General features: G+C 37.5%; 2 protein-coding genes across 2 annotated transcripts; both read left to right on the top strand.

Moving 5' to 3' along the window:
* Window positions 5,604-6,239, top strand: LOC109346968 (uncharacterized mitochondrial protein AtMg00810-like). The gene has a single exon (XM_019586708.1). The coding sequence runs from the start codon at window positions 5,604-5,606 to the stop codon at window positions 6,237-6,239; it is 636 nt and encodes a 211-aa protein (XP_019442253.1).
* Window positions 8,182-11,324, top strand: LOC109347665 (arabinosyltransferase RRA3-like). The gene is made up of 2 exons (XM_019587629.1): window positions 8,182-8,552; window positions 9,557-11,324. The coding sequence occupies exons 1-2, from the start codon at window positions 8,364-8,366 to the stop codon at window positions 10,670-10,672; spliced, it is 1,305 nt and encodes a 434-aa protein (XP_019443174.1). The 5' UTR covers window positions 8,182-8,363; the 3' UTR covers window positions 10,673-11,324.

The raw sequence follows: 20,507 nt of genomic DNA, 5'->3' as shown, positions 1-20,507 counted from the left end.
ATATAATTATGTATTATTGTTCATTTGTCATTGTTAATTACATTTTTAAAGAAAAAATAAAATGTACTCTTATATTATTATTAGTTTACTCTCCTCATCTGATTTTCATACTCCCAAGTAGCTGAGAGGATTACATTTCTTTTCCATTTGCTTCCTCCCCTTCCTAACCCTGTGATCTGCCCCCCCTCATTTTTCTCTCGTAACTGCCAAACAAAGCATTAGCTAACTTTAATTAATGATAAAAAAATTTGTTTACAATCTGAGTTTTTAATAAGATTATACAAGTCATTTTTCCATTTATTTAACTTGCACAAATCACATCTAATTACATAATTTGTATATTACACTAATTTTTTTTAATAAAAAATAGTAATAAATGTAATTAAGTCAAACAAAATATGATATATTGTGAAGGCAAATTAAAATACTACAAAAGTCAATGTATGTTCGTTATTTTTGGTTCGTTACAAGTTGCATTAATAATTCTAAGCAGATAAATATTTAAATCACTCTTATACTATATTATAATTAAACAAAATAAAGAATAAATATTCACTTTTATATTATTTTGACTTGTATTCATACTATATCAAATTTTGTTTGACTTAATTATATTCATCATAATTTTTTGTTTCAGAAATTACATTGATCTCTCTTACAGTTTAATCAATATAACTATAATCCATATATATAATTAGAGGTGTTTTGTGTATATTTAAAAAGAATTGAGATAATTTATATAATTTCACTAAAATTTATTAGAAGTAACTCAAATCATTTAAAAAAACAATGTTCATCTTACTCACATATTTTAACGTTAATCGAAAAAAATTTATTTATTGATCAAAACCAATTCATGCATAGCACAACTTTTGTTATTTAAATATTATTTTTAGGACTTTGTGGCTATCTTCTCTCGACAAGTATTATGTTCTTAAAGATTGAACTCTTGACCTTGAGATTTAGTAGGATCCTATACTATTAGATTGATGTTTTATTGTGGAATGTGTTAATAAAAATTCGACCTATAAAGTATGCTTTAAAATAACAAAATCCCAAATATGGTAAGTGAAAAATGGAAACAAACAAAAAGATATGTCCCACAAAATCCCCCAATTTTTTTTTTAATATTTTGACTATTTTCAGAACCCAACAGAATTTTCTACATTATCTGATGAAAATCAACAACAATTTTGAATTTTGTACACAACATCCATATTTTTCTCCTTTTTTTGTGTCACAAGTTAAGTAGTTGTTCTTGTTGTTATTGTTTTGATTTCATTCTCCAAAACAAAGAAGTTAGAAGAGGAGAAAGAGAACAAATACCCCAAAACAATAAGATTCTTCCCAACACTATTTTTGTTATTAGTTATAAAATTCTCACAATCTCCATGAACTTGCTAACACCTCAATGATGGAAAGAAAGATAAAAGTGGAAGAGATACTGAAAATTCCTCATATTATTAAAAAAGAATATTGAATAATTTTGAATACAAACTAATGTGATATATATATAACAAAAAGCCTTTGTAATTAACTAACTAACCACTAATAGAAGAATACAAATTAATAACTATTCTTAAGGGATTGGCCCATTGTGGCTCATTAATGAATCCCTTTGAATTTTGATATTTGTGACTTGATTAATCTTCTCTTCTTGCAACTTCACATTTGAATCTTCATATTTCAACATTAGTATTTGTTATTTTAAAATCTATTCAATTTTAGTTTAATTAATAACCACTTTTATTTAGGTTTCTGCATAATTGAACTATTGAAGGAGTTATGAGATTGTCTTTTACATGGTATCAGATCCCTTATGGTCACTGCCACATATCCTTCCTCTCCACCACCTTTCCATACCTCTGCTCCTCCTATTCGAGTTGTATCTCCATCACTTTCATTTCCTATCCCTTCTACTAAACTCAGTGAGAAAAACTATCTCACTTGGAGCCAATTTATGGTCTCTATTCTAAAGTCAAACAGAGCCATAAGATTCATTCATCCCACTGAAATTCCACCAAAATTCTAGTCTGACTTTGACTGCACTCATCATCACATCAACCCCACATATCTCAGTTGGGAAGAGCATGACCAAGCTGGTTTTGCATGGATTCTTAACTCAATCTCTGAATCCTTACACACAAGGGTTATTGGTTGTACATCATCTTCTCAATTGTGGGATGAACTTCACTCTTTTTGCAATGCCCACACCAAACCTAGAAGTAGACAACTTAGGGCTCAATTGCGCACCATATCTCAAGGCAACAACAACATTTCAGAATATTTTTCAAGAATCAAATCCATCACCGACTCACTAGCATCTATAGGAACACCTAAATCAATTGCTGAGTATATAGACTATATTCTTGATGGACTAGGTGAGGAATTTTAAACTGTCATCACTGCAATTGAAAGCCAGATTAACCCACCTTCTATCAATGAACTTGAACAATTCCTCTTGACATTTGAGTCAAGACACATCAAGAACAAGCACAAAGCAGTCTCTGATGCTTTGTCAGCCAACATAGCCACTATTCCCACATCACATCAGTCCACTGAATCTGGATCTAATCATCAACACTTCAATCCTAACTTTCCACCAACAACATCCCCTCCTACCCATAGATATGACTCAATTCCTAATTCATTCAATAATGGATCAAGGGGGGACGTTCCGACATAAAAGGTGCTAGATTCAACAGAGGTAGTAGATCCTCAAATGAGTTTGGAAGCAGCTTCTTCTGCACTCACTGCAACAGACCTGGCCATGACATAGCATGGTGCTACTTTTCCCTCTACAACATACCCAATCCTTATCCTGCTTATCCCTATCCATACCCTCCCTCTCATTTTACCAAGACACAAACCCACACTCCCTTCTCTAGAGGACCAAGACCTGACCACAACTCCTCCAAACCTACCACTCAGTATACTGGCCAAAATTGTTCCACTCCCTCTACACCATACTATCCTTACTACACATCTCCTATGCCTAACCCTAGACCTGCTGTCCAACCTTATGCCTTCCATGGGCCTCAACATCCACGCACCTGGCTACCCACCCTATGCCATGAATGTAAGTACTAGAGAATCAGATACCAAGCACTCCTTGTGGTTCCTAGATTCAGGTGCCACCAACCACATTACCTCAGATCCTATTCTGGTTCACCAAACAACAGAACAATTTGGTCCTGAACACCTTTACATGGGTAATGGCACAAAAGAACCTATTTATTACAGTGGAACTACCACATTCCCTTCTCTTTTATACCCTCGTATGTCTTTATCCTTACATAATCTTCTTCTTGTGCCTACTATCACTAAGAATTTAATTAGTGTCTCTCAATTTGCTAAAGATAACAATTGCTATTTTGAGTTTCATCCTAATGAGTGCTTTGTCAAATCATAGGGTTCTAATACCATTATTCTCAAAGGGTCCCTTACCTCTGAGGGTCTCTATGCTTTCCGGAGTCTATTCCCTAAAAAGTCAGCTTGTTGTGCCCCCACTCCCAATTCAATTGGGCAGTTCAAGTCACCAACTTTAGATAGTCTTAGTTCTAGACATTTTTCTACTTATTTTTTGTGGCATTGTCGATTAGGACATGCACACACATCTGTTGTAAACATTATCCTTTCATTTTGTAAAATTCTTCATTCAAATAAAAGTACCTCTAATTTCTGCAATGCATGCTGCTATGGCAAGTCTCATAGAATTCACTCTTGTAACTCCATTACTTCTTATTCTAATGCATTTAACTTGCTTTATCTAGACTTATGGGGTCCTTCACCAGTTGTCTCTGAATCTGGTTTTAAATACCATCTTTTTATAGTAGATGCCAAAACCAAACACACTTGGATATTTCTACTTAAACAGAAATCTGAAACTCTAACCATCTTCAAACATTTTATCAAACTGATTCTTACTCAGTTTAACAAAACCATCAAAGTTGTTCAAACTGATGGAGGGGGTGAATTCAGACCATTTACTTCCTACCTCTCCAACCTAGGCATTCTACACAGATTATCCTGTCCCCATACTCATCACCAACAAGGCACAGTGGAGAGAAAACACAGACATATAGTTGAAACAGGTTTAACCTTACTGGCCTATGTTGGTCTACCCCAAACATTCTAGGAATATGCCTTTACTACAGCTGTGTTTCTTATCAATAGACTCCCCTCTGCCATCCTCAATAATAAATCTCCTCATTACAACCTATATGGAACTGCTCCGGACTATACATCTCTAAGAGTTTTTGGATATGCTTGTTTCCCTCTATTCAGGTCATACAACACTCACAAGCTTGACTACACGTCCACTGAATGCACCTTCTTAGGATATTCATCTATGCATAAAGGGTATAAGTGTCTATCCAAGAATGACAGAATATAAATCTCTAAAGATGTTAAATTCAATGAATCTGCTTTTCCATTCAAAAAATCTTTCCAAACCTGGTTCTCCCATCATCTCTGATCATTTATCCTCTTCTCTAAACAATTCACCTAACCACATCCACACCTCTCACATTAACCATGTAACTACAAACTCTAACTCTATAGAAACAGTAACCTCATACAATAAAACTAACCCTTCCTTTTCTCCCAACCTTAACCCTACCTCCTCTACTACTGACCCTACAAACTCTAGTCATAATCCTGTCATCTCTCCTTCCTCTGATTTACCCACAACCACTGCATCTATTTCATCCTCATCTACTCTTACCCCTGCACCTCTACTTTCTCATCCTATGATAACCAGGTCCAAGGATGGCATAAATAAGTCCATCCTACCTAGTCTTGCAAGCCTATTTCTTGCTCACACTGAACCCTCTACTTCCAAAGAGGCCATTCTTAGTCTAGTATGGAAAAGAGCAATGCAAGAAGAGTATGATATCTTGCAAAAGTTGGGAACTTGGTCCCTGGGTGCCTTACCTCCACACAAGAAGGCTATTGGCTGTAAATGGGTATTTAGGATTAAAGAAAATTCTGATGGGTCAATCAATAAGTATAAAGCTAGACTTGTTGCAAAAGGCTGCCATTAGTTACCAGGAATTTATTACAATGAGACTTTTTCTCCTGTAGTCAAACCTATCACTATCAGAATACTTCTCACCCTAGATGTCACTTATGGTTGGGCTATTCAACAGCTTGACATAAATAATACATTCCTAAATGGTGTTCTAAATGAAGAGGTTTACATGACCCAGCCTACTGGTTTTCATAATGGTGACAAAATCACTGTCTGCAAGCTAAATTAGGCATTGTATGGTCTCAAACAAGCTCCTAGGCAATGGTTTGAGAAATTCAAAAGCACTCTCCTTCAGTTGGGATTTCAGAACAGCAAATGTGATAATTCCCTATTCATCTCTCTGACTAGTACCTACCAACTGTTTGTTTTAGTCTATGTAGATGACATAATCATTACTAGGTCATCAAACTAAAAAATCTCTGCTCTTGTTGACAAACTCAACACTGCCTTTGCACTCAAGAAACTAGGAAATTTGGACTATTTTTTAGGAATTGAGGTTAAACACCTTAAGGATGATTCTCTATTTCTCACTCAAACCAAGTATATTAAAGACCTACTCAGAAAAGCCACTATGGAATCTGCCAAACCTAGCATCGCTCATATGGCAACCACCTACAGGTTAACCAAAACTGAGTCAAAAGCCTTTGATAACCCTACTATGTACAAGTCAGTAGTTGGAGCCCTTCAATATGCTACAATCACTAGACCTGACTTAGCATATAGTGTCAACAGGGTGTGGCAATTCATGGGTAATCCTCTTGAACAACACTTGGTTGCTGTCAAAAGGATCCTAAGATATCTACAAGGAACTCTCAATCTTGGCATACATCTCAAACCTGTTGTCTTTGATTCCTCTCTTCCTATCATCCTAACATCTCTATGTGATGCAGATTGGGCCACTAATCTTGATGACAGGAAGTCCATATCATGGGTTTGTTTATTTGTTGGTCCTAACTTAGTCACTTGGTGGTCTAAGAAGCAGCAAACAGTCTCCCGATCCAGCACTGAAACTGAATACAAAAGTCTTGCTCTTGCTGCTCAAGAAATAATTTGGGTTGAATCCTTATTTTCTGAACTCAACATCCCACATCAAGTTCCTCTTATTCTATGTGATAACTTAAATACAGTGAGCATGTCTCACAATCCTGTTCTTCACAACAGAACAAAACACATAGAACTTGATCTCTTTTTTGTAAGAGGGAAATGAAATGAGAGGGGGGAGGAAAGGAAGGAGAAGGGAGGGCAAATCCAACTAAACATCTCCCTTGTTTGGGAGTGTGGAATTTAGATAGGAAGGGATTGAGGGTTAATGTAATACAAAAATACTATTTTACCCCCACCCCTTTAAAAAATCAATAGTATGTTATGTATTACATGTTATAGAATAATATAAGTAAGGATAATTATGTAATTTGACTTATTTTCCTTCCAAAACACCCCAATTTGGGGGAACTATATATTTTGGCATTTGGAGGGTTTGAGGGGGTTTGAAAAGTCCTTCAAAACCCTCCCCTCTCCTCCACTAAACTCCCAAACAAGAGAATCTCTCTCCTAAACCCTCCCTTCCTTCCCCCTCCAAAATGGTACTCCCAAACACACCCTAAGAGATCATGCCAACACCTATTTTTGCCCATGTTTAGTAATTTTCCCACCTATACAAAAGAATACTATTCATTATTCTCATATTTTAGGTTTTCTTGAGAGTTTTACCTTTCTTCTTACCTTTTGAGTTTTGAAACTCAATCATGACCTAATGTGATAAAGTGAAAAAAAAACTACTCAAGTTCTACGTCATTTTATATAGCTAAATTAATTCAACGTAAAACTGCTACTTCAACAACGTTGCCTCTATGCTCTAGTCAACATGTAGTTAGAGGAAATAGAGAAAAAATGATTTTAAATCAACTTACCATAAGATTCCAATGACATTAGGTAAAAATTATCATTGCCTGGCAATAACCGCCCAAAAAACATAAGGGATCAAGCTAAGATGAAATTTTTTAATGGGTCAAACTAATAAATAAGGAGAGAAAAAAAAAACAAATCCTTTTTTACTATTAACCTTTCTATTAAATTAGAGAATGAAATTTAGTATACAAGATTAAAATGATAAATTATATTGATACCCTGAATTTTAATGAAATTATATAAATCATCATTCTTTTTTTACATCTATATACATCCTTTTAATCTATTTACATGCATTACTTATTATCCTTCTATAGGAGATAAATGTAATTTTTTAAACAAACAAAGAAGTGATGAACATAATTTCGACATATTCTAATATTATCATATTTTGTATAAGATAAGAACTTTTATTTGATCTCGAGTTGTCTATCCTTTATTCACTCATCTATAATAAGTCTTAAAATAATTATAATAAAATGACGATTCATGCACTATTGTCCTCTTCAAATCATTTTTTGGTTATAGTCTTATATTGTTAACAATAACTTATTAAGTGTTGGAGAAAAAATAAAGTATAATGAGATTATAGTTTTATTCTAAGTACTTATGAATCATCATTTATTGTACAAAGAAATATATCTATGAATGATCATAGAGAAGAAATGATACAATTTTGTTTAATCACATACAAGATTTCAACAAAATATAGTATATTATGAATCTAAGTCTAAATATTAGAAGAGTCAATATTTCTTCATTATTTTTATTAATTATAAAATGCATCAATAATTACAAGGAATTGTTGTTTAAATATACAAAACAAAAGAGAATGATTTCATAATCAAAATTTTACATGGAAATTTATAGATAATGTATAATAAATTAATTAATAGCAAATTGCATCACAAATCCCATTAAAATTTAACTTAATTATATTCAATATTATTTGTGCATTCATGTGTACGTAGTCAAATGTAGCACATGTATATAAGTTAAGGATAATTGTATGTAGAAAAATGAGTAAGTGTTTTTATCTAATTTCACTATAAATCAAGGATAATACTACAATTACTATATCATACATCATCCATTTATATTATTTTATTTAAAAAATAAATTATGACTAGATATATAAATGATAAATAATATATTAATAATATATAAAATTCATATACCCTCAAAATATATATTTATATTTTTCTAATAAAAAATTAAAATGGCCCTTTTGAAATATGGTATGGAAACACAACATTCCCCGCTACAAAAGCTAGCAACTGTTACCAACTGCGAAGAATCACTTTGATCACAATTCCACTCCTCACTTCTTCTTCTTATTCTTCTTCTTCATTCTGGATAGTATTCAAATTTGAAATCTCGTTTATGCCCTTTAACCCTTCATTTCATCTCATACAAAGAAACCATGGCTAGTCGTAGAGACTCATTGCTTAACAGAGAAAAAGGACAATCCGGTCTCCGATCTCGAATTCTCGCCGCCGTCGTTGTCGGTGTTCTTCTCGGTTGCTTCTTCGCTTTCTTGTCACCGCATGGATTATTTGCCTCTTCTGATTCTCAAACCGATCACAATCTAAGTAATCGATTTTCTGAACAGGTTTTCATCTTCACACTCTGAATTCTGACACTTGCATCTTTGTTTCATTCAGCTATTAATATAAAATAGAGGTTGAGAAGCTATATATATATATGTACACATATATATATTTCAGATTCTTAAAGAATTGCTTTTGCCAAAATCATTTTCATAGAATCACCTTTTAAAACTTAAATGAGCATACACTAATATGTACTTACTCACTGCATCATTTACCATTTATTCTCAATCACCATTAATTCTCTTAAATAAAAGTAATATAAATGAATTGAATAAATGGTGGGTGATTCACAGACGGTATATAAATTTCTATACTGTTCTTACATATATATTATACTCTTTATTTTATACATATTCACTGTTCGTGTAGCATAGATGAGAATATTGCGCCAGATGAAAGTACACACTAGAAAAGATTGGATTAAATGAGCGGGCGCTACTTTCTTTTGTACATGCTCAGTAGTTCTTTAATGTACCATGATATTGATATGTACTTGCTTTACTTGTGTTTGCGTGCTGCTGATTTTGTGGTGCACTGATGCATAGAGAGAGAGAGAGAGGCTTTTACTTCGTAAGGCCTTTTAAGTCATCTTACCATAACTAACATGGCTTTAGAATGTAGAATTGTGGACAATTGCGGTAAAATATGGCCAATGCAGCTGTAATTTTGGTGGCAAAGCAGTTGGAGAGACTACTAAAACCATAATGTTGTAGCCACAGCCACAAGCCCACAATTCAAAACCATGATAACTAGGATAGATCTATAATCTATTGTGCAAGGCCTTAAACTGAAACATAAATTCTTGCTGCATATGCTCCTCTCTCAGATCAACTCACACCAGTGTGAGTATGAGGTGACATAATCACAGTATAGGTGTTCAGAAATTTCGTAAATTTGTGTAGGTACTGGTTAGTATTTACTCAAACTGACATGCTGTATATTGTCTAGTTGGACTTGGATTGTTATTTTTGCCTATCTCTTACTTTGTACAATGCTTTATTAGGTGGTTTCATCTGAGTGTGAATCAACGGAACGAGTTAATGAGTTGAAATCAGATGTTCAGTCAGCCAAGGAGAAGAATTATGAACTCAAGAGGGAAGTAAGAAGTCTGAAGGAGAAATTGCTGCAGGCTGAGCAAGGAAAGGATCATGCACAGCAACAGGTTGTTGTGCTGGATGAGAAGCAGAAGGTTGGGCCATTTGGCACTGTCAAGGGTCTCAGAACGAACCCAACTGTCATTCCTGATGAATCTGTGAATCCCAGATTGGCGAAAATCTTGGAAAAAGTTGCCATTAATAAAGAAATTATAGCTGCACTGGCAAACAAAAATGTGAAGCAGGAGTTGGAGGTCTGGTTCACCAACATCAAGAGGGTTGGCATACCTAATTATTTAGTGGTTGCCTTAGATGACACAATTGAAGAATTCTGCAAATCAAATGATGTCCCAGTTTATAGAAGAGATCCAGATGAAGGTGTTGATAAAATTGCGAAGACAGGTAGCAACCATGCTGTCTCGGGATTGAAATTTCGCATTCTGAGAGAATTTCTACAACTGGGTTACAGTGTTCTTCTCTCAGATATTGATATTGTATACGTGCAGAACCCATTTGACCATCTTTATAGAGATTCAGATGTGGAGTCAATGTCTGATGGTCACGATTATGAGACAGCTTATGGGTTTAATGATGTCTTTGATGAACCCAAAATGGGTTGGGCTCGATATGCTCATACTACAAGAATATGGGTTTATAACTCTGGTTTCTTTTACATAAGGCCTACTCATCCTTCAATTGAGCTATTGGATCGTGTTGCTACCCGGCTTTCTTCAAACCCAAAATTGTGGGACCAGTCAGTTTTTAATCAAGAACTCTTTTACCCTTCCCACCCTGGTTATGATGGACTTCATGCTTCCAAAAGAACAATGGATATATACCTTTTTATGAACAGTAAGGTTCTCTTCAAGACTGTTAGAAAAGATGATGAACTTAAGAAGTTGAAGCCAGTGGTTATACATCTTAACTATCATCCTGATAAATTTGAAAGGATGAAGGCAGTAGTTAATTTCTACGTCAACGGAAAACAAGATGCGCTAGATGGTTTCCCAGATGGTTCTGAATGATAGGAATATTTAATGACTATGGTTCTAACAGGGGGAGAATTTAGATGCTCTAATTGATCTCATACAGAGGCAGCCATTTTACTTCATTCCCCAGTATCAGTTTTATCTCCACACACTCTTTGTTCAGTTTCACAATTTGTTTTGTCTGTTGATCAAACAGGTTTCCAGTACTCTAAACTCGAGATTCTGTATACGTCTTGCTCTGTATAAAATTGAAATTCAATGTCATGCAATGAACTTGTATGTTTCCTTGGCTAGTTTATTAAATAATTTTATAGCATAAAGGACAGAAATTTACTTTTTATAATACAGTTCTAAGAATACATAACCCGGATGTTTACTCTGGTTGCCTACTTGATAGTTTCAGCATTGATCTTTACAATGTGTAACCAGTCGAAAAGCGATGCTTAACGGTCTCTGTTTTAGTGCTTGTTTCGTTTTTCCTCAAAAATTATCGATCAGATATGGCTGATTTGTCACATGTATTGTATTTGCGTCTACTTGTCATCGTTTTCCTCAATTCTCATGGCTGGTGTCTTATGTTTTCATGCCAAATATGAATGATGAATCACCTGACAGATATGGAGTTTTTTACTGTGGTTCCTTGTGTGCCTGTTTTGTAATAGGTGAATGGAAATTGAAAATAGAGAACATTTATTGGTTGAAACAACATTTTTTGTATATGCAAATACTTTTTGTCCTCATTTGATCTTCAACTTCAAACACCTGTTCATCCGCCACCACCCTTCTCAAAATGACCCACTCCACCACCATCTCCACCACAAACATAGCCTCTTCACTTCGTTACTGCCATTCGTCACCTCGCATCAGATTCACCATCACTTCTGCACGAACTTTGCCGTCGCCCTTCAACGTCTCACACCAAATTTAGCATTACTGCTCGACCACATCGAGCCAATTCAGTGGACTTGCTACCAGGACAAGCGCTTCTAGCGAGCTCTGTTGGTCATGCAAGAGTACGCATCAAACTGGTGGGAGAAAATTGTGGAGCAAGTTCTCAATAAGCCCACGACAAAGGTAAAGGACCCTTATTATGGTTTTTCAATTTTGCCTTCCTGTTCGATATTATTTTGACTTATATTTTCATGTTTTTGATTGGGTGTGGTTGGGTCATCAAAAAGATGATTAGAGAAGACACAAATTACTGAAGAAGGAATGACTGGGGTTAGAATTTGAGGTGATAAAATTAGGTAGAATCCATCTAAATCCATTTGACTAATGAATTTAGATGGATATAACCAATTGATAGTATTAATAATAGATGGATTCAAATTCATCCATTATATCTAATGGATATTTATGAATATATCTATTTGGATGGATACCCAATCCATCAAAAAAATAAAAAACAAAATATTTTTTCCCCATAAAGCAAGATGGAGATCTAACTTTGCTACGCAAACCCAACGTGCAAAATATAAATCAAAATTATTAATATTGTACTAGTCATCAAACCGATCAGAGTACTGATACAGTGATATGGTGATTCAACTAGTGGTTCACTAATTAAACCGCATACCGGTGAAGTTAGATATACATATATTTTACACTACTATTAATATTGAAAAATCAATAAAGAAGACAAAAACTATTTTTAATTATACCACTTGTTAAAAAATATATATTGCAGACCATGTTTTAAATGTATAAAAAAATGTAGTAGTTGTGTATTTGATCATCCATACCAATATTTAGGTAAAAATAAATCATTTTTATTAAAAAATAATTTTAAATGGAACCAGTTGGTATGACCAGTACGACTCAATTGAAAACCGGTCGGTATGACCAATTTTTACGCTATAATTGCATGACTAGTATAAATGTTATATCGTAGCAGTATTAAGACCGGTTTAACCAACTAGCACAAATCAATTTTGATAATGGTGAGATAAACTACTATCTTTCTAATAAAATAATTTCATCAACATTACTATTTTTTATCAAAATATTCTTTCAATAAGGATTGATATAATATTTGTGTGTCAAGATTGAGCATTAAAAAATATATGATTGCACAGTACAATATCTCTGGTATCACCTACACTATTGTCTTTCATAACTTTCATAGGTAAATTTAAATATTAAGATTTTTTTAATATATTTTAAAAAAAACACTCTTTAACAATATTTTTTAAATTCCTTTTTAAAAATGTTTTATTAAATAATAATTTTTAAAATGTTTTTTTTCCTTCAAAAAATTCTTTAGTTCAAATTTAAAAAAAAAGGATTGAATATCCATCAATCCAATCCATTAAAATCGATATATGGATGTAATGGAATCCATTAAATATGAACGAATTAGATCATTTACAAATGTGATTTTATGGATTGATGGATGACTTTCCATCCATTATGATCCAAATCCATATTCATCCAAATCCATCCAATTGCTACCCTTAAATAGAATGAAGTTGTCATATTATATATAATGGCTGACCAATTACGCAATTTACATATAAATGAATTATAACCATTGATCAATTATTGTTTCTCATCCTACCATTAACATTAAGGGAACTAGAGGTCGTGTCATTTTAAGGGCAACACATAAAAGTTCTCAAGAGATATATAGGAGAGCTGAGATTTGTTCTTATGCAGAAAATCTTAAGGATTAAATTTTAGGTAAGTTAGTGTCCTTTTGTGTTGATCGGGTATAGTCGGAGTCAGGTTTCCGGTTGAATAGCATAGATTAGGAGTCTTGGTCAAAGTGTTTTTGGACCTGCTGAGGGAGGTACCTGAAAAGGTTCTCCGATGATCAAGTTAGTATATGGTTTTCTAGAGAGAGAATGAGAATAAATAAGAGAGAAGTTAGAGCAAGAGCAATGAATGTAGCAATAAATGAGGAAATGAGACTTAATTATACTTCCTGTGTGGGTCTCCTATTGATAGAGTTTGGAGTGGCCAACGTGGCACTAGCTCATTGGCCAGTACTTGGTGGGTACGGTAAGTGTATGTCGGTCTGTCCTTATTCACCCTGCAAGTCTGTAACTATCGATCTGTCGGGAGGGCAGATAGAACTTGCAGGCGACATGGCAGGTGGAATGTCAACGACACATTAATGGCGAGTCAGAGATGCATTAATGATAAGTTAGAGGCATTAATGACACTTGTAGTGGGTTTGGCCCGCCCCGGCGGGTGAACAAGGGATTATCATTTTGGTTACGCGCCCAGGACGAGCTCGAAACAACCCGAATTTATCCGAAGTGGAACAGTTGCCCCTAGTCTATGATGGTAGCCAAAAGTGGGGCAGACTGGTAGACTCAAGGTGTTCCGGTTTGGTAGGTTCGGGTAGTCTCTAGCTATAGGGCAGGTCATTATTGGCTACCTGTCCTCGCTTGACATGTGGAGGATTGGCAACATTTCGTCTGGAAGCCTCAGGTGCCCAACCGACGCACCTGTTCGTTCCAGATCTCGTGCTTTGGTTTTTAAGTCATCGTTGGATCGCTCTCGAGTGATTTTTAATGGATGGATATGCCCTTGAGTTGGGCTTCGGGATAGGTCTGGGTCCAGGTCATTCCCTATAAATAGGGGGTCTCCTCTTCATCCTTCATTATCTTGCTTCTTCATGAAATCTTCTTGCCGAACTTGCATCATTTCATGAATCCGAACAAGTGAGCTTTCTTTTCTTCCAGAACCTTCATTTAAAATACTCGGTAATCTCTCCTACCTTTTGTTTATTTATTTTCGTGTTATGACTGGTGAGGGGTCTATCTTCGATGAGGTGGAGGTTTTGTTTGGACCTCCGCCCATCTTTACTATGTTTGTCGCCTGTCACCGAAGGCAATCTCAACTCGCCTCTACCCCGGGTAATAGTCGATCTGCATGGAGGAGACCACAATAACTTTCATTGCATGCCTTATTACGTGATCTGAGGAAGAAAAGGGGCATAAATGAAGTTGTTGTGGTAGATTGGGCAACCTTTTGCAAGAAGTGGGGTCCAGTCTTAGATGACATGTCCAACTCGGAATCTAACACTTCTTCTAGTGACAGGTCGCTCATGGGAAAGAATTTTGCTGACCGTGCTGACCAATTTGTCGTCCTGGGGGATATGGTGGGTCCGAAGTCTCCTTATTGGTGGGTGGACCATGAAGTCTTGTGCACTATCTCTTTCTATTCTGCAGACAAACGTCCAAATGAAGACGTACTAACTCGCCCAATGAATGATATCTTATGCTACGATCCCTCTGTCCGGGAACAAGTTTGCCAGAATATCCTTTTGGAGTACAAGAATCGGTGGAGTTTTTATATGTTTGAGTACGTTTGCCAGCGGATCTAGGTGAGGGTACCCTTTGACGAGTGGTATTTCGAGGTGTTGTGGCATCTTCAAGTGACCCCTTCTCAACTCCATCCTAACTGATGGGGTTTAATTTGAGCTTTCAATATATTCTGCGAGGTCATGGAGCGATCGTGCACCCTTCCCCTCTTCTTCTGGATGTTATGGGTAGATCATAACTCCAACAAGGATGAAATTTTGACGCGGGCCAGCGAGGATGGACATCACTTCAGTCAAGAAATGGTTGTGCCCTCTTCCAACCGTTCGAAGGATCTGTGAAGAACTGGAAGAACGAATTTTTCCACGTGGAGGCTCGAGGTAGTTGGCATACTTAGGCGTATGACCCTAATGGTTTGCCTCGTTTTTTGTTTTCCTGGAATGGGGGAATTCACCATAAATCCGCCAAATCTTTCAGCTTATCATACAAGCAACTAAATGTTCGGGAATGGGAGGTGATAGTTCCTGTCTTGGATAGAGGGTGGCCGAGTCATAGCATGCTATAAGTTGGTCCAAGGGGGATGAGCCCACACCTTTGAGCGGTGATTGGTTGGAGACCAAGGGGACTTGGTCCTCGCTTGGGTTTTAATGTTCAGACCGCCGTCAAAGGGGGACAAGCTCATGCCTTTGAAGGTGAATGATTGGGTATTGATCGCCTTTTCAGGGCCTTCCAAGAAACATCTTAATAATACATCATTAACATATAAGTTGTATTGGATTACATGAGTTGTCCAGTCGCTAAAGGGACTGACATATACAATTTAATTACTTTATAAAAAAAATTGTCGTAGGTTCATTGCATTCCAAGTGTGGAGGATCTCTTTTGCTGCCAACTCTTTCAGTTTGTAAGCCCCTTTAGCGATATTTTCTATCACCCGACTGCCGATGTCTGCTCTTCGGAGGACCAGACTGCCGATTTCAAAGTCTCTAGGGACCACAGTAGCGTTATACTTATTGGTGGTTTGTCTCTTGATGATGGTTTCCTTGATACGAGCATGGTCCCTCTTTTCTTCTATCCAGTCCAGATTGTGCCTTAGGATAGTGAGTTGGCGGCTTCATCAAATTGCAATGTCCGCTAAGTTGGCTCTCCGACTTCTAACGGGACCATAGCCTCGACCCCATAAGTGAGGTTGAAAGGTGACTCCCGAGTGGTAGAATGAGGAGTTTTCGATAGGCCCAAATGACGTGGTGCAACTACTCAGGCTAAGTGCCATTTGCCCCCTCCAACCTCCTCTTTATTCCTCTCAAGATGACCTTATTAGCCGCCTCTGCCTGACCATTAGTCTGAGGATGCTCGACTAAAGTGAAATGTATCTTGATGTGCAAGCTTGACAACAATTTTCTGAATTGTCGATCTGAAAATTGAGTTCCATTATCCGTGACAATCACATTTGGTACCCCGAACCGTGGGATAATGTTTCTCCATGTAAACCTTCGGATGTTGGCTGAAGTGATAGTGAATAAAGCTTCAACTTCGATCCATTTAATAAAATAGTCCACCGCCACTATTAGGAATTTGAGTTGTCCGACTGCTAGCGGGAATGACCCTAGTATGTCCATGCCCCATCTACAGAGCGGCCAAGAAGTCATAGTAGTCGTCAACTCCTCAAATGGGGCTTTGTGGAGGTTGACAAATAACTGGTAGGACACACATTTCTTGGTCAGATTGGAGGTATCCTTTTCTATGGTCGGCCAATAATATCATGTTCGGAGCACTTTCTTGGCTAGAGATGTTGCGCCAAGATGGTGACCATATCTGCATTCATGGATTTCTTGGAGGACTTACTCTGCCCTATCGGGGCCAAGGCATTTAAGCATGGGAGCAGAAAAGCCCCGACAATATAAACACCCTTGCATTATTGTGAACCATGAAATGTGATACATGAATCTTTGTTTTTCTTTTTGGTCAGCAGGAAGGTCGCCATTCAATAGGTATCTGATGATGGGGTCGGTTCAATCGTCTAGGATAGGTATCTGTTCAACTATCATGACACTGAGTTGCAGAGTTGTCCTTTGCACCAACGACCTATTATTACCCGGGTTTTATGTACTAGCCAGCTTGGATAAGATATCTACCCTGACATTCTGCTCTCTCGAGAGATGTTGGATGGATGTTTCTTCAAACTTAGCCAACAATTATTTAACATTCGCCAAGTACTTTGCAAACAATGTGTATTTTGTCTGGTAGGTGCCCGTTATCTGTGAGACGACTAATTGTGAATCACGACAAATAACTACCTTTTCTACACCGACCTCCATGGCTAACTACTAACCAACTATACATGATTTGTACTCGATTTGGTTGTTTGATATGGAAAAGGTGAGGGTTAAGGAGTGCTCAATAGTCATGCCTTGGCCATTATCCAGTAAGGTACCAGCTCCACTTCCTCGAGGATTGGATGACCCGTCCATATAAATTGTCCAGATTTGGCCAGAATTATCTGGTTGGGCGGTCAGCTCGACGAAGGAATCTGATAAGACTTTACTCTTGATAGTTGTCTTGGGCTCATATCAGATATCATACTGTGAGAGTTCAATGGACCAAGAGATCATTCGCCTGACCAACTTTGGTTTATGCAAGATTTGCTGAATTGGCTGATTTGTTCTAACCACCATAGGGTGAGATTGAAAATACTATCGTAGCCTCCTTGTTCCTACCAAGAGGGTGTAGGTGACCTTTTCCAACTTTTGGTATCTAAGCTCGGGAATCTGCAAAGCTTTGCTTGTGAAGTAAACCGAATTTTGGCCTTCTTCACTTTCTCTGACTAGGACGGTTGCCACAGCTTCATCAGTTACTGTCAGGTAGACGTATAGTATTTCGGCAGGTTCTGGCTTGGAGAGCACTGGGGGAGTTTCACAATCATCCGACCAGTCAAATGTTTTGCTTTTCTTGAGGAGTTGAAAGAGTGGGATGGAATGCTTGGCGGATGCAGGGAGCAATCTAGATAACGTCGCCAATCGCCCATTCAACTGCTGAACCTATTTGATCGATCGAGGGCTTCATATATCTCTAACAACTTGACATTTCGCCGGGTTGCCTCTATACCTCAAATTGTTAGCAAGAACCCAAAGAACTTTCTAGACTCAACCCCAAAAGTACATTTTTCCGGGTTGAGGCACATATTAAATTTACGTAACCGTTAGAAGATGGATTCCAGAATAGAGACATGGTCTTCTATAAGCAGACTCTTGGCAATCATATCGTCCATGTAGACCTCCATATGTTTCCGAATCTGATCCCCGAAAACACTATTCATCATCCTCATATATGTATCCTCTACATTTTTAACCCAAAAGGCATGACTGTATAGCAATATGCAGCTTTAGGTGTGATGAAAGCAGTCTTATCTTGATTTGGAGGGTACATTGGTATTTGATTGTACCTAGAATAAACGTCAATGAATGATAAATATTGATAACTAGAGGAGTTGTCCACTAAATGATCAATGTTTAAGAGGGGATATGGGTCTTTGGAACATACTATGTTCAGATCTGTGTAGTCTACACACATCTGTCATTTCCCTTATCATTTCTTAACCAATGCCACATTGGACAACCAGGTGGTATAAGCAATTTCTCGGATAAAACCAGATTCCAGGAGTTTATAGATTTTCCGAGTAACCTCGGTTGTTCTTTTAGTGCCATCTTCCTCTTCTTCTGGGCTATTGGCTTTGCCCCGGGTGGGTGGTTAATCAGTGGCAAATGATTGAGGGGTCAATCCCCGACATATTTGCAGCTGACCAAGCAAAACGATCTTTGTTGGTGTCCAAGCATTTAACTAACCCCGACTTGAGTCTCGTTGAGGGTGTTGCCAATTTATACCAATTTTTCTTTTGTTGGCCCGAGTTGTAGAAAAGTCTTTTCACCCTTGGGTTGAGGTCGGAACTCACCTTCGTTTATTCTTGCGTTTATCTCAAACAGGTGCATACCCTTTTGCCTTTTCATCGGGGGTGGTGTTTGTTTTGACGTTTGACTTGGGCGGAGGCTCATCTGGTAGCATCTTCTGACATTGTGTTGGTCTCCCTTGACAGTGCACGCTGGGAGATCAGATGAGAGAAGTTTCATGTATAAGTATGGTGTGGATACCATTGCTTCAAGACGGTTTAATGTTGGCTGGCCTAGGATAACATTGTAGGCAAAATTACAATCAATGACAAAAAACTTCGCTTATATTATCTGGGTTAGGGGTTGTTCCCCGATGGTGAGCTAAATGTCCAAATACCCGTGAGGGGTGATACCTTGCCTGGTGAAACCAACCAACTGATCATCACAGGGTAGCAAATATCTATCCTTCAGCTCCATTTTGACAAAAAAGTCATGAAACATAATATCCGTCGAACTACCTTGATCGACGAAAAGTCTTCCAACCTTTTTGTTATTCATCTTGGCGATGATGACAAGGGGATTGTCATGACCACATATGACACCTTCATAATCACAGTCGTCGAAGGAAATCACGATTGCCACTCCGTTCTTATATTGTTGGCAAGGATTCTGGACAGTTGTCTGCATAAGTACCCGAACATACCTCTTATGGGCTGCTCTAGAGGTGTCTCTTGCGGAAAATCCTCCCTATATGGTATTAATGTTCACCAGACTCCTTTGTCCCCAGTTAGTGGGGCGATACCTGTCTCCCCAATCTCTGTTCGGAGGGCGCTCCTGTTGTTTTTTAGGGGGAAAGCATCTCATAGAAGGACTGGGTCGGCGTTGTGGTGGCGATCGTCCTTGTCGGGCTGTCCTAGCGATGAAATGTTGTAAATAAACAGCCTGAATTAAGTCTTCAATAGTGTTCCATAGCTAGGTACACTCTTTTGTAACATGCCCAAAAAAGGTGTGGAAGTCCTAGTATTTGGATCAGTCTTGGGTCCCCCGTTTTCTCCTTGGGTTGGGCTTAGGGAGTTGGACTAGGTGAATGGTCATGACTACTTGCAGTATCCTGGAGCAACTGTCATTGAGGGGAGTGTAGGTGGAGTATTTTGGTTTTTTGGTGGTCGGGGTGGGTCATCTCGGGGATGTTCATGGATTTTTGGCTGTTTAGTGTCCTGTGAGGGGAGTTGGTATTCTTTGTGGTCAGAAGATAGGCGAATTGGTTGAGGTTCTTCCAAGTTGATAAACTGTTGGGTTTTTGACTGGAGATCTTCCATGGTAAGTTCTGAATACTTGGCGAGTTCTTGCCTGAAGAGGCCATCTTGTAGTCCTATAACCAATATGTATACCCCACCTCTGAAATTAAGGTGTGGACCTTCATGGCTTCCATGTTGAACGGGTCTAAGTATGCATAGAGAGGCTCATGTTGTTCCTGCCGTATGTCAGGCATGGTATAGGAAGATTTGCATTGTTCCCTGCTTGTTATAAATCAGACGTTGAACTCATTGGCAAGAGTTGTCCATTGATCAGTGGTACCATCATATTGGTCAATGTTATTTGAGCGAGCTAAATTCTTAGGTAGCGGTGAGGACATGATTGCTTCGGTGAATGGGTATCTAACTCATGAGGAGCTATAGTCAGGTGAGTGGGTTGTCTAGGTGGTTTTTGTGTTTGAGG

Source organism: Lupinus angustifolius, chromosome LG05 (genome assembly GCF_001865875.1).
Source record: "Lupinus angustifolius cultivar Tanjil chromosome LG05, LupAngTanjil_v1.0, whole genome shotgun sequence".
NCBI lineage: Eukaryota > Viridiplantae > Streptophyta > Magnoliopsida > Fabales > Fabaceae > Lupinus > Lupinus angustifolius.
Note: the sequence above shows the minus strand (reverse complement) of the source record. Positions and strands in the feature narration are given on the sequence as shown.

Excerpts from the sequence above, each read along its gene's own strand:
- LOC109346968 (XM_019586708.1), top strand. The coding sequence starts at position 5,604 with ATGGAATCTGCCAAACCTAGCATCGCTCATATGGCAACCACCTACAGG.
- LOC109347665 (XM_019587629.1), top strand. The coding sequence starts at position 8,364 with ATGGCTAGTCGTAGAGACTCATTGCTTAACAGAGAAAAAGGACAATCC. Across the intron at positions 8,553-9,556 it reads GTAATCGATTTTCTGAACAG|GTGGTTTCATCTGAGTGTGA; the intron begins GTTTTCATCTTC and ends ATGCTTTATTAG.